The sequence below is a fragment of the Capricornis sumatraensis genome, chromosome 20 (genome assembly GCF_032405125.1).
Source record: "Capricornis sumatraensis isolate serow.1 chromosome 20, serow.2, whole genome shotgun sequence".
Classification (NCBI taxonomy): Eukaryota; Metazoa; Chordata; class Mammalia; order Artiodactyla; family Bovidae; genus Capricornis; species Capricornis sumatraensis.
Window position 1 is genome coordinate 69,089,486 of NC_091088.1, and position 13,319 is coordinate 69,102,804.

At 47.7% G+C, this 13,319-nt stretch overlaps 2 protein-coding genes across 2 annotated transcripts in view; one reads left to right on the forward strand and one right to left on the reverse strand.

Annotated features, from left to right (window-relative positions):
* LOC138097115 (zinc finger protein 805-like) overlaps positions 1–13,319 on the forward strand; it is a 724,976-nt gene that overhangs the window by 167,805 nt on the left and 543,852 nt on the right. The gene's annotated exons all lie outside the window — the stretch shown is intronic.
* LOC138097133 (olfactory receptor 6Z7-like) lies at positions 1,692–2,630 on the reverse strand. The gene has a single exon (XM_068993376.1). The coding sequence runs from the start codon at positions 2,628–2,630 to the stop codon at positions 1,692–1,694; it is 939 nt and encodes a 312-aa protein (XP_068849477.1).

Sequence of the window (13,319 nt, forward strand, 5' to 3'; positions counted from 1 at the left end):
GTTAGAATACTGGATTGGGTTGCCATTCCCTTCTCTAGGGGATTTTTCCAACCCAGAGATCGAACCCAGGTCTCTTGCACTGTAGGCAGATCCTTTACCGTCTGAGCCACCAAGGACATCCCAACCGCAGCACAGCTTCAGGTGTTAACAGCCTCCTGAATCTTTCCTGCTCTGCTACAGTGATGGTAAAGCCTCATAACTAGCGTGTTTGCTGAGTGTTAAGGAGCTGTATCAGATTCATTGGTCATTTGCATGATCTCATCTATAAATTGCCATTTATAATTGCCCTGCTTTCCCTGACATACATATATTTTGAAAGTAGAATATCGGTCCTTTGAAAGAGCTTGACAGTTCTTTACAAAGTTATGTATAGCATTAGCATGTGTGCTGCATGCTAAGTTGCTTCATTTGTGTCTGAATCTTTGTGATCCTATAGACTGTAGCCCACCAGGCTCCTCTGTCCATGGGATTTCCCAGGCAAGAATGCTGGAGTGGTTGCCACTTCCGCCTCCAGGGGATCTCCAGCCCAGGGATCTCCTCTTGCCCAGAACTGGCAAGCAGGTTCTTTACCACTAGCACCGCCTGGGAAGCCCCTGGTATTAGTATATAACCGAGCAACTCCACTCCTAGGCATATACCCAAGAGAAAAGAAAATGTGTTTCCACAGAAAGGGTGGTATAAAAGTGTTTACAGCAGCACTATCCCTAACAACTAAAAAGTGAACACAACTCAAGTATCTTTCAGCTGAGGAATGGGCAAACTATAATGGAATATCACGCAACCACAGAAAGGAATAAAGTACTCAAGTGTGCTGCAATATGACAAACCTCGAAAACATTGCGCTAAACGAAAGAAGCCACATTTAAAAGTCCACGTGTTATCTGATCTCAATTATGCAAAATGTCTAACCAGGCAAATCCATACAGAGAGAAAGATGAACGGTTTCTTAGGGCTGAGGGGTGGAATAGGGAATTGGGAGTGACTTCCGGTGTGTACAGATTTCTTGTTTAAAAAATCGGAATATCATCGCTTTACAATGCTGTGTTAGTTTCCGCTGTACAGCAGTGTGAATCAGCCATGTGACGCATGTATCGCCTCCCTCTTGAGCCTCTCGCCTCGCATCCCGCTCCACCAGGTCCTCACAGAGCACGGAGCTGAGCTCCCTGCGCCACACAGCACATCCACACCAGCACCTGTCCTGCTCAGGATGGTGTGTATACGTCCACGCTGCTCTCTCCATTCATCCCGCCCTCCCCTTTGCCCCGCTGTGCCCACAAGTCCATCCTCTACGTCTGCATCTCTCTTCCTCTGCTGGAAATAGGTTCATCTGCACCATTTTCCTAGATTCCATGTGTATGCCTTAATACACAACATTTGTTTCTCTTCTTCTGATTCACTTCGCTCTGTACGACAGACTCTCGGTTCGTCCAGATCACGACAAATGACCTGGTTTGGTTCCTTTCCGTGGCTGACTAATACTCCGTGGCACGTCTGCACCACATCTTCTTTATCCACCACTTGTCTTGGTGGTGACGAAAATGTCCTGGAATCAGATAATGGTATTGGTTGCACAACGCTGTGAATGTGCTAAGTAGCACTGAATCATACATTTTCAAAGGATGAAGTGCATGCTGGGTGAATATCAAGTGCTGACGGCTTGAGTTCTCCACCGTGCCCCTAGCTGCTCAGCCTCAGGACCCACGCAGAGTTCTACGGAAAGCTGCCTGGACCTCCCTGTTCCCCAGGCAGTAGATGACCGGGTTGCACATGGGCGTGGCCACCGTGTAGATGACCGACAGCACCTTGTGGAGGTCCATGGCTTCCACGCGGCTGGGGCGGGCGTAGATGAAGAGAGTGGCCGAGTAGAAGATGCCCACCACCACCAGGTGGGAGGCGCAGGTGGAGAAGGCCTTGCGCCGGGCGGCGGCCGAAGGCATGCGGAGCACAGATCTGGCAATGGCCACATAGGAGGCTATGGCCACCAGGAGGGAGCCCCAGAGGATGACGATGGCCGAGAGGAAGTCCACCAGCTCCGTCAGGGCCACGTGGGTGCAGGACAGGTTGAGCAGCGGGGAGACGTCACAGAAGAAGTGGTTGAGGACGTTGGGGCCGCAGTAGGACAGGCTGGCGATGCACGCTGTCTTAACCACCGAGACCAGCAGCCCACCAAGCCACGACGTCCCGGCCAAGCCCAGGCAGACCTGGGGCCGCATGAGCAGCGGGTAGTGCAGTGGGCGGCAGATGGCCACGTAGCGGTCACAGGCCATGGAGGCCAGGAGGGCACACTCTGTGCAGATGAGGGAAACGAAGAAGAAGAGCTGGGCCATGCAGGCTGGGAAGGGCACGTGGCAGGGTCCCGTCCACAGCCCCGCGAGCAGGCTGGGCATGGTCACGGACACGTAGCACAGCTCCAGGCAGCTCAGGTGGCCCAGGAAGAAGTCCATGGGCTTGTGGAGCTCGGTGTGGCTGCGGACGAGGAAGACGATGAGGGCGTTCTCCAGGAGGGTCAGCAGGTGCAGGGTCAGGAAGACGGCAAACAGGACTTGCCTTCTTTCTGGGCTCGTGGACAAGCCCAGCAAGACGAATTCCTGGACCCTCGTCATGTTGCCCAACTCCAGGGACCTCTCCATCTAAGCACAAAACACACTGCAAAGTAGTTCACAAACGTGTCTCAGTACACCTTGCCTCAGCCAGATCCAAGCCATCACGCCACTTGAGTAAACGAGACAGCCTCTTCTCTGGCCTCCCTGATCCCACTCTTGCTGCTACAATCCTCCAAGAAGTAGCTCATGGAGCCTTTGAAAAACACAGGCTCTAGGGTCGCTCCTCTGCTTAAAGCTTTTCATCTCTCCCCCGTTATTCTTAGAATAAACCTCATGTTCCGCATCAAACTTTGCCAGTTGCTTCAGGTTTTTTTGGGGGGGAGGGCTGCGGTGGAGAGGGCTTTTTCAAAATTAATCTTTTATTGGAGTAGACTCTCCTTACAGTGCTGTGTTAGTTTCTGCCGTCCAACAAAGTGAATCAGCCATGCGTGTACAGACCGTCCCTCGGCTTGGACGTCCCTCCCAGTCAGCTCACCGCAGAGCACTGATAGAGTTCCCTGCGCTGTACAGTGGGTTCTCCTCACTTGTCTGTCTTACACACAGGACCAGGAGTGGACGTGTGCCAGCCCCAGCCTCCCAATTCCTCCTGCCCCGCCGCTCCACATGCCCCTTTGGTGTGCACACGTTTGTGCTCTCCGTCTGTCTCTATTTCTGCTTTGCAAATACGATCATCTGTGCCACTTCCCTATATTCCACGCACGTGTGTCAATATGCGATACTTGTTGTCCCCGTCCTGGCTTACTGCACCCTGCGCAGCAGTCTCTAGGTTCATCTCCACAGTGGCCCCATCTCACTCCTTGCCATGACCGAGCACTCTGCCACCTGTATGTGTGTGCCTCACCTTCTTATCCATCCCCCGTCGACAGACACTTGTGTTGCTTCCATGTAGCGCCTGTTGCTCCAATGGACACTGGGGGGTGCACATATATCCTGAATTATGTTTTCCTCTGGGTGTATGCCCAGGAGTGGGATTGCTGGGTCATATGGTAGCTCTATTTTTGGTTTCTTAAGGAAACGCCATACTGTTCTCCCAGTGGCTGTTTCAGTTTTAACTCACGGCATGGTTCCTCTTCTTCCATCTATCAAAGCCCTACAGGGATGCTTCCATTTCCTCAAATGTTGCAAGGTCCCGCCAGCCTTAAAGAATTCCCACATGTAGTCCCTTTTGTCTGGGATACTTTCTCCCCCTTCTTGCTTTTCCCATTTCTGGGAATCCTAGACATCTTTGGCATAATTTTTCAATGTCTTGTCTTCAGATAGGAAAAGAAAGGAAAGTGAAGTTACTCAGTCGTGTCCGACTCTTTGCGACCCCATGGACTGTAGACTACCAGGCTTCTCTGTCCATGGAATTTTCCAGGCAAGAATACTGGAGTGGGTTGCCATTTCCTTCTCCTGGAGATCTTCCAGACCCAGGGATTGAACCCAGCTCTTCCGCATTGCAGGCAGACGCTTTACCGTCTGAGCCACCAGGGAAGTCCAGATAACCCTCCCTTAAAAAATTCTCTATCAAACTGTGTGTCTTTGTTTTCTATCTGCATATTACAAACCAACTGTTATCATTTTAAATTACTTGTATGCTTGTTCAGTTATTCAGTGTCTCTCCAACTGGGTTGCAAGCCTGGGGGAAGGAGCTAGGTCTGTCTCACTCAGAACTCTACCCTGGAGACCCGGCAAAAGAGCACGTTGCCGGTACATTATAGGTACTCAGTACGTGTTTATTTAATGTGTGATGGATCAAGGGTGGATGTAAGGGCACCACATCTTCTAGGAGGTGCAGAAGCCCAGGATGGGGGTGGTGGCTGGGAGCACCTGATCTCGGCCTCGGTGACTGTGTCTTCAGGTTCTGGTGGTTGTTGATTTGGAAGGGAGTTGACACAGTGTGGGCAGAAGAATACACACCCTGAGTCAGGATTCCCGCCTTGTCTGCTCATGTCATCCCGGAAACGTTTCGGGAGCATGGACACGTGCTCCACCCAGTACAGAGTGGGCGTGAAGACGAACAGGCGCGGCCTGTCTAGTAGGAGTTCTCTCTGCGTGTGAGCGCATGCGTGTGTTAGTCACTCAGTAGTGTCCAGCTCCTTGTGATCCCGTGGACTATACCCGCCAGGCTCCTCTGTCCACGGGATTTCCCAGAATACTGGAGTGGATTGCCCTTTCCTCCTGCAGGGATCTTCCCGACCCAGGGTTCGGACCCAGGTCTCCTGCACTGCAGGCAGATTCTTTCACGCTAAGCCACCAGGGAAGCCCAGCTTTCTATCTAAGTATCCCTTATTGGCTAAACTTGGGCAAGTTACCTAACCTGTCCTACCCTCAATAGACTTTCAAGGGAAAAAAAGAAGATATATGTAATTAGCTTCATCTCAGATGATCTGATATCTGCATCATTAACTAAAGTCAGATAGACCTGGATCTGAACATTCAACCTTCCATTAAATAGCTGTGTCCATTTGGTCGCAAAGAGTTGGACATGACTTAGCAACTGAACGACAATGACTGAATAGCCGTGAGATTTAGACAAGCTATAGGTTCTTGTAAAACCTCATATGCAAGTTGGAGATAATTTTAGTACTTACAGAGTACTCATAGGGTTGCCGTGTATCAAGTCTCTGACACAGGGCACATGACCAGTGTTATCTGTTAATATTAAACAGTATGCCAGGGGCTTTCTTGGTGGTCCAGTGGTCCATGCATGCTTCCACTGCAAGGGGGTGTGGCTTTGATCCCTGGTCAGGGAACTAAAATCCCGCATACAGTGTGGCCCCCCCAAAAAATTAAAACTAAATAAATAGTACGCCATCCAAATATAGGTATCATCTCTCATTAATTATTACTAATGAATAATAATTGAGTGAATAAATGAATAATAATTAATTGATAATAATTGATAATTATTAATTAACAATTTCCACAGATGCACGCTATTTCGTCAGCACGGGCTGCGGCCATTCTGCGAGTGAAGTGTTATGCGCTGTGTTTGCAGACAAGGAGCTAAAGCTGGGAGAGGTGAAGAGACCTGCTCAGGGTCACACCTGGGTCTCTCTAGTCCTGCAGCCAGAGAGCATCCCTCTAGACTCTGCCGCTTCTCCGCGTGAAATGACTCGCACGTGCTTGAACCTGTCCAAACCGGATTTCAGTCCTGGCTTATTCATGTAACCCATTCTCACAGAGCAAGCACTCATGCACACAGCAAGAGAGGGCAGAAATTTGAGGAAGGGGTATCTGTTTGCACGAGGAAGGGCTGGGGAAACCTCTGACATTTTAACTGAGCCTTGAAGGGTTCTGAAAGTTAGAAAACAGATACAGTGATGGGCAACCCAGGGAGAAGGACAGCTCCAGCAGAGACACAAAGCTGCGACCAGACGTGGACCCAAGTCACTTAGCTTTGTGGGAACTTCAGCCCTGATTCTCAGCTCCCAGCCCAGCTGTTCCTTTTCCAGCATGCCGGAGTGACATCTTGGTACAACAGAAATAAATCAGGCTTCAGAATCACGTGGACCTGAGGTCCAGCTCCAAATTCTCTATACTTACTGGGATCACATCAAGCATTTTTACTTACTGAACTTCAGTTTCTCCGTTCATAAAACAGGAACCATATTTATTATAAGTTTGTGGTTGTTCGGTTGCTAAGTTATGTCTGCCTCTTTGCAACCTCATGGACTGCAGCATTCCAGGCTTCTCTGTCATTCACTATCTCCCAGAGCTTGCTCAAACTCATGGCCGTTGAGTGGGTGATGCCCTCCAACCATCTCATCCTCTGTCTCCCACTTTCTCCTTTTGCCTTCAATCTTTCCCAGCATCAGGGTCTTTTCAAATGAGCTGGCTCTTCACATCAGGTGGCTGAAGTACTAGAGATTCAGCTTCAGCATCAGTCCTTCCAATGAATATTCAGGACTGATCTCCTTTAGGATGGACTGGTTTGATCTCCTTGCAATCCAAGGGACTCTCAAGGGACTTCTCCAACACCACAGTTCAAAAGCATCAATTTTTTGGCACCCAGTAGCTCAGATGATAAAGCTCCGCCTACAATGCAGGAAACCCAGTTTCAGTCCCTGGGTCGGGAAGATTCCTCTGGAGGAGGAAAGGGATACCCACTCTAGTATTCTCGCCTGGAAAATCCCATGGACAGGGGAGCCTGGTGGGCTACAGCCCTTGGGTCACAAAGAGTTGGACATGACTGAATGACTAACGCACACAGCCTTCTTTATGGTCCAACTCTCACATCCATACATGACCACTGGAAAAACCATAGCCTTGACTAGACGGACCTTTGTTGGCAAAGTAATGTCTCTGCTTTTCAATATGCTGTCTCTGTTGGTCATAGCTTTCCTTCAAAGGAGCAAGCATCTTTTAATTTCATGGCTGCAGTCACCATCTGCAGTGATTTTGGAGTCCAAGAAAACAGTCTGTCACCGTTTCCACTTTTCCCCCATATCCTTGCAATGAAGTGATGGGACCAGATGCCATGATCTTAGTGTTTTGAATGTTGAGTTTTAAGCCAGCTTTTTCACTCTCCTCTTTCACGCTCATCAAGAGCCTCTTTCTTCTTCTTTATGAGTATATCCTAGGGTTATTTAGAGAATTTACGGAGCTAATTCAGGGGAGCCACTCAGCAAAGCACCTGACACAGAGCAGTGGCCTGCGGGCACCGTTTCCTGTCTTACCTTCTTTGCATTCCCTTCACTCTGTTCCCCAGCAAATGAAACACCCAGTACCCTTACCTGAAAATCTCGAGTAAGACGAATCAGAATGCATACAGTTAAGTCTCCTTCCTTCCTTGATGTCTCTGCCTCAGTGACGAGATGGCCAGAGCATCCACTTGGGGACAGAATTTTCAGGAAGGGGCCAGAGGGTTCAGCAATCAGAAGGCAAGGGCATCTCCTTGAATTCATGCCAGCGTGCGGGGAGCTGACCTCGGTCCTCAGCAGGAGTTCCCAGCAGACCCACCGCACACCATAACCCACCGCATCCTCCAAACTGCGTGTGTCTAGACACTGACAGGGTGCCTTTGTCCTCCCTGCCGACCAGCAGGGAAAACATCTTAAACCAAAGCTGAGGCTCTCTGACACCTCCCTTCCCTGATCTCTGTGGAATTACAGAACCGATGGGAACGTTTTTTTTTTTTTTTCCTCTAAGTTTCCATTGGACTTGAGATAAGCAGGCAAAAGCACCCCGAATTTGCAGTCCGGCTTTAGGCCGTATCAGTAAGCGTTCATGGCCTACTGTGTGCTCGAACGCTGCCTGTATGCCGGGAACGCAAAACCCAACAGATTTCACTTCTGTCGAAGGTCTGCAGTAGAGGTAGGCATGGACGTAGATGAGGACCAGAGCTCGGCAAAGTGGAGACGAAGCAGACTCGGCTAGTAATGGGGACTTGTAGGGGAGTTCGGGCTTCCTTGGTGGCTCAGAAGGTAAAGAATCTGCCTGCCAATGCAGGAGAACCAGGTTCGATCCCTGGGTCGGTAGGATCCCCTGGAGAAGGGAATGGCAACCCACTCCTGTATTTTTGTCTGGAGAATTCCATGGACAGATGAGCCTGGTGGGCTACAGTCTTTGGCTTCACGAAGAGTCAGACATGATTGAGAGACTAACACTTAAAAAAACGCTGCAGCAGATTTTCTTAAAAATGTAGTAACTGAATTAAAGGTTGAGAAAGACTTCTAAGATTGCCTTCACTCAGCACAAGTCAAGAGACACTTTTTACGCAAGGCAGGCACACAGTAGGTCACATGTAAGATTCTTTTAAGCACTCTCCTCTTTGTCTTCTGTATACACTTAGGATTTCTCGGCATATTTTAGCTTTCATTATATGTGCCCGGGCTATGACCCTGCCTAAGTCCCCATAACTAGAACATCTCTTTCCATAGCCTTGGACACCTCCTCAGGCCTGGAACACCTAGTTTCCTTTCATAACTGTTATCTTGGCTTATTCTGGTCCGTTTACTTGGAATACTCTCCCCGTTTCCTTTCCTCCTGCAGAAATACGAGTCTTCTCCTTTTTGGTTTGTTCATTTTGCTTTGGTGACCACACTTCGCAGCATGCAGGAGCTTAGCTTCCCAGCTAGGGGTTGAACCTGCACCCTCTGCAATGAAAGCATGGGTTCTCAACTGCTGGAGCACCAGGGACGTCCTCTGAGTCGCCTTTTGAGGCTGAATTATTTGGGAAAGCTACCACTAGCCTCCTTTACCACTGACCCCAGTCACCCCTTTTCTTTCCTTAGTGGAATTTCAATTGGCAAAATATGCCTAACATAATTTACCATCTGAGCCAGGTTATAAGCATACAGTTCAGGGACGTTGGTGGTGGTAGTGGCTAGTCACTAAGTCATGTCTGACTCTCACGTCTGATTCTTACGACCCCGTGGACTGTAGCCCAGCAGGCTCCTCTGTCCATGGGATTCTCCAGGCGAGAATACTGGAGCGGGTTTCCCTCCTCCAGGGGATCTTCCCGACCCAGGGATCCAACCCGTGTCTCTTACATCTGCTGCACTGGGAGGCGGCTTCTTTACCACAAGCACCACCTGGGAGACCGAGGTGATATCCTTGTGCTTTAACAGTTGAGGGCTTGGTATGAATTTTCTACCAATATAAAAAGATTGGAGAAGTATCAAAAATACTTGAAGCTTTTAATTCTTCCAATTACGAAGCAATTTTTTTTTGGGGGGTGCGGTTGTGGGGCCGTGCCCACAGCTTACAAAATCTTAGCTCCCTGACCAGGGATTGAACTCAGGCCCAAGGCAATGAGAGTGCCAAGTCCTAACCACTAGACTGCCAGGGAGTTTCCAATATTTTCTTTCTATAAGAAGTTTGAATCTTATGAAACCATATGGCAGAAAGTGAAGAAGAACTAAAGAGCCTCTTGATGAAAGTGAAAGAGGAGAGTGAAAAAGTTGGCTTAAAGCTCAACATTCAGAAAACGAAGATCATGGCATCTGGTCCCATCACTTCATGGCAAACAGATGGGGAAACAGTGGAAACAGTGTCAGACTTTATTTTTTTGGGCTCCAAAATCACTGCAGATGGTGACTGCAGCCATGAAATTAAAAGACACTTACTCCTTGGAAGGAAAGTTATGACCAATCTAGACAGCATATTAAAAAGCAGAGACATTACTTTGCCAACAAAGGTCCATCTAATCAAGGCTATGGTTTTTCCAGTGGTCATGTATGGATGTGGTGGAGCATCCAAAGAGCGGTGGGTGCGCGGGTGCAGAAGAGCTGAGAGGAGCTACTCCACGTTCAAGGTCAGGAGGGGCAGTGGTGAGGAGATACCCCTTGTCCAAGGTAAGGAGCAGTGGCTGTGCTTTGGTGGAGCAGCCGTGAAGAGATACCCCACGTCCAAGGTAAGAGAAACCCAAGTAAGATGGCAGGTGTTGCGAGAGGGCATCAGAGGGCAGAAACACAGAAACCATAATCACAAAAAACTAGTCAATCTGATCACATGGACCACAGCCTTGTCTAACTCAGTGAAACTAAGCCATGCCCTGTGGGGCCACCCAAGATGGGCGGGTAATGGTGGAGAGGTCTGACAGAACGTGGTCCACTGGAGAAGGGGATGGCAAACCACTTCAGTATTGAGAACCCCATGAACAGTATGAAAAGGCAAAATGATAGGATACTGAAAGAGGAACTCCCCAGGTCGGTAGGTGCCCAATATGCTACTGGAGATCAGTGGAGAAATAACTCCAGGAAGAATGAAGGGATGGAGCCAAAGCAAAAACAATACCCAGCTGTGGATGTTAGTGGTGATAGAAGCAAGGTCCAATGCTGTAAAGAGCAGTATTGCATAGGAACCTGGAATGTCAGGTCCATGAATCAAGACAAGAGTGAATGTCGACATTCTAGGAATCAGTGAACTAAAATGGACCGGAATGGGGGAATTTAACTCAGATGACCATTATATCTACTACTGTGGGCAGGAATCCCTCAGAAGAAATGGAGTAGCCATCATGGTCAACAAAAGAGTCCGAAATGCAGTACTTGGATGCAATCTCAAAAATGACAGAATGATCTCTGTTCGTCTCCAAGGCAAACCATTCAATATCACAGTAATCCAAGTCTATGCCCCAACCAGTAACACTGAAGAAGCTGAAGTTGAACGGTTCTATGAAGACCTACAAGACCTTTTAGAACTAACACCCAAAAAAGATGTCCTTTTCATTTTAGGGGACTGGAATGCAAAAGTAGGAAGTCGAGAAACACCTGGAGTAACAGGCAAATTTGGCCTTGGAATGTGGAATGAAGCAGGGCAAAGGCTAATAGAGTTTTGCCAAGAAAATGCACTGGTCATAGCAAACACCCTCTTCCAACAACACAAGAGAAGACTCTACACATGGACATCACCAGATGGTCAAGACCGAAATCAGATTGATTATATTCTTTGCAGCCAAAGATGGAGAAGCTCTATACAGGCAACAAAAACAAGACCAGGAGCTGACTGTGGCTCAGATCATGACTCCTTATTGCCAAATTCAGACTTCAATTGAAGAAAGTAGGGAAAACCACTAGACCTTTCAGGTATGACCTAAATCAAATCCCTTATGATTATACAGTGGAAGTGAGAAATAGATTTAAGGGCCTAGATCTGATAGATAGAGTGCCTGATGTACTATGGAATGAGGTTTGTGACATTGTACAGGAGACAGGGATCAAGACCATCCCCATGGAAAAGAAATGCAAAAAAGCAAAATGGCTGTCTGGGGAGGCCTTACAAATAGCTGTGAAAAGAAGAGAAGCAAAAAGCAAAGGAGAAAAGGACAGATATAAGCATCTGAATGCAGAGTTCCAGAGAACAGCAAGAAGAGATAAGAAAGCCTTCTTCAGCCATCAGTGCAAAGAAATAGAGGAAAAGAACAGAATAGGAAAGACTAGAGATCTCTTCAAGAAAATTAGAGATACCAAGGGAACATTTCATGCAAAGATGGGCTCGATAAAGGACAGAAATGGTATGGACCTAACAGAAGCAGAAGATATTAAGAAGAGGTGGCAAGAATACACAGAAGAACTATACAAAAAAGATCTTCACGACCAAGGTAATCACGATGGTGTGATCACTCACCTAGAGCCAGACATCTTGGAATGTGAAGTCAAGTGGGCCTTAGAAAGCATCACTACAAACAAAGCTAGTGGAGGTGATGGAATTCCAGTGGAGCTATTTCAAATCCTGAAAGATGATGCTGTGAAAGTGCTACACTCAATATGCCAGCAAATTTGGAAAACTCAGCAGTGGCCACACGACTGGAAAAGGTCAGTTTTCATTCCAATCCCAAAGAAAGGCAATGCCAAAGAATGCTCAAACTACCCCACAATTGCACTCATCTCACATGCTAGTAAAGTAATGTTCAAAATTCTCCAAGCCAGGCTTCAGCAATACGTGAACCGTGAACTTCCTGATGTTCAAGCTGGTTTTAGAAAAGGCAGAGGAACCAGAGATGAAATTGCCAACATCCACTGGATCATCGAAAAAGCAAGAGAGTTCCAGAAAAACATCGAATTCTGCTTTATTGACTATGCCAAAGCCTTTGACTGTGTGGATCACAATAAACTGTGGAAAATTCTGAAAGAGATGGGAATACCAGACCACCTGACCTGTCTCTTGAGCAACCTATATGCAGGTCAGGAAGCAACAGTTAGAACTGGACATGGAACAACAGACTGGTTCCAAATAGGAAAATGAGTACGTCAAGGCTGTATATTGTCACCTTGCTTATGTAACTTCTATGCATGAGAAACACTGGGCTGGAAGAACCACAAGCTGGAATCAAGATTGCCAGGAGAAATTTCAATAACCTCAGGTATGCAGATAACACCACCCATATGGCAGAAAGCGAAGAGGAAGTACAGAGCCTCTTGATGAAAGTGAAAGAGGAGAGTGAAAAAGTTGGCTTAAAGCTCCACATTCAGAAAACGAAGATCATGGCATCTGGTCCCATCAGTTCATTGGATATAGATGGGGAAACAGTGTCAGACTTTACTTTGAGGGGCTCCAAAATTACTGCAGTTGGTGATTGCAGCCATGAAATTAAAAGATGCTTACTCCTTGGAAGGAAAGTTATGACCAACCTAGACAGCATATTCAAAAGCAGAGACATTACTTTGCCAACAAAGGTCCGTCTACTCAAGGCTATGGTTTTTCCAGTGGTCATGTATGGATGTGAGAGTTGGACTGTGAAGAAGGCTGAGCTCTGAAGAATTGATGCTTTTGAACTGTGGTGTTGGAGAAGACTCTTGAGAGTCCCTTGGACTGCAAGGAGATCCAACCAGTCCATTCTGAAGGAGATCAGTTCTGGGTGTCCTTTGTAAGGAATGATGCCAAAGCTGAAATGCCAGTACTTTGGCCACCTCATGAGAAGAGTTGACTCATTGGAAAAGACTCTGATGCTGGGAGGGATTGGGGGCAGGAAGAGAAGGGGACGACAGAGGATGAGATGGCTGGATGGTATCACTGACTTGATGGACGTGAGTCTGAGTGAACTCCAGGAGTTGGTGATGGACAGGGAGGCCTGGCATGCTGTAATTCATGGGGTCACAAAGAGTTGGACACGGCTGAGCAACTGAACTGAACTTAACTGAACTGTATGGATGTGAGATGGACTATAAAGAAAGCTGAGTGCTGAAGAATTGATGCTTTTGAACTATGGTGCTGGAGAAGACTCTTGCGAGTCCCTTGGACTGCAAGGAGATCCAACCAGTCCATCCTAAAGGAGATCAGTCCTGAATA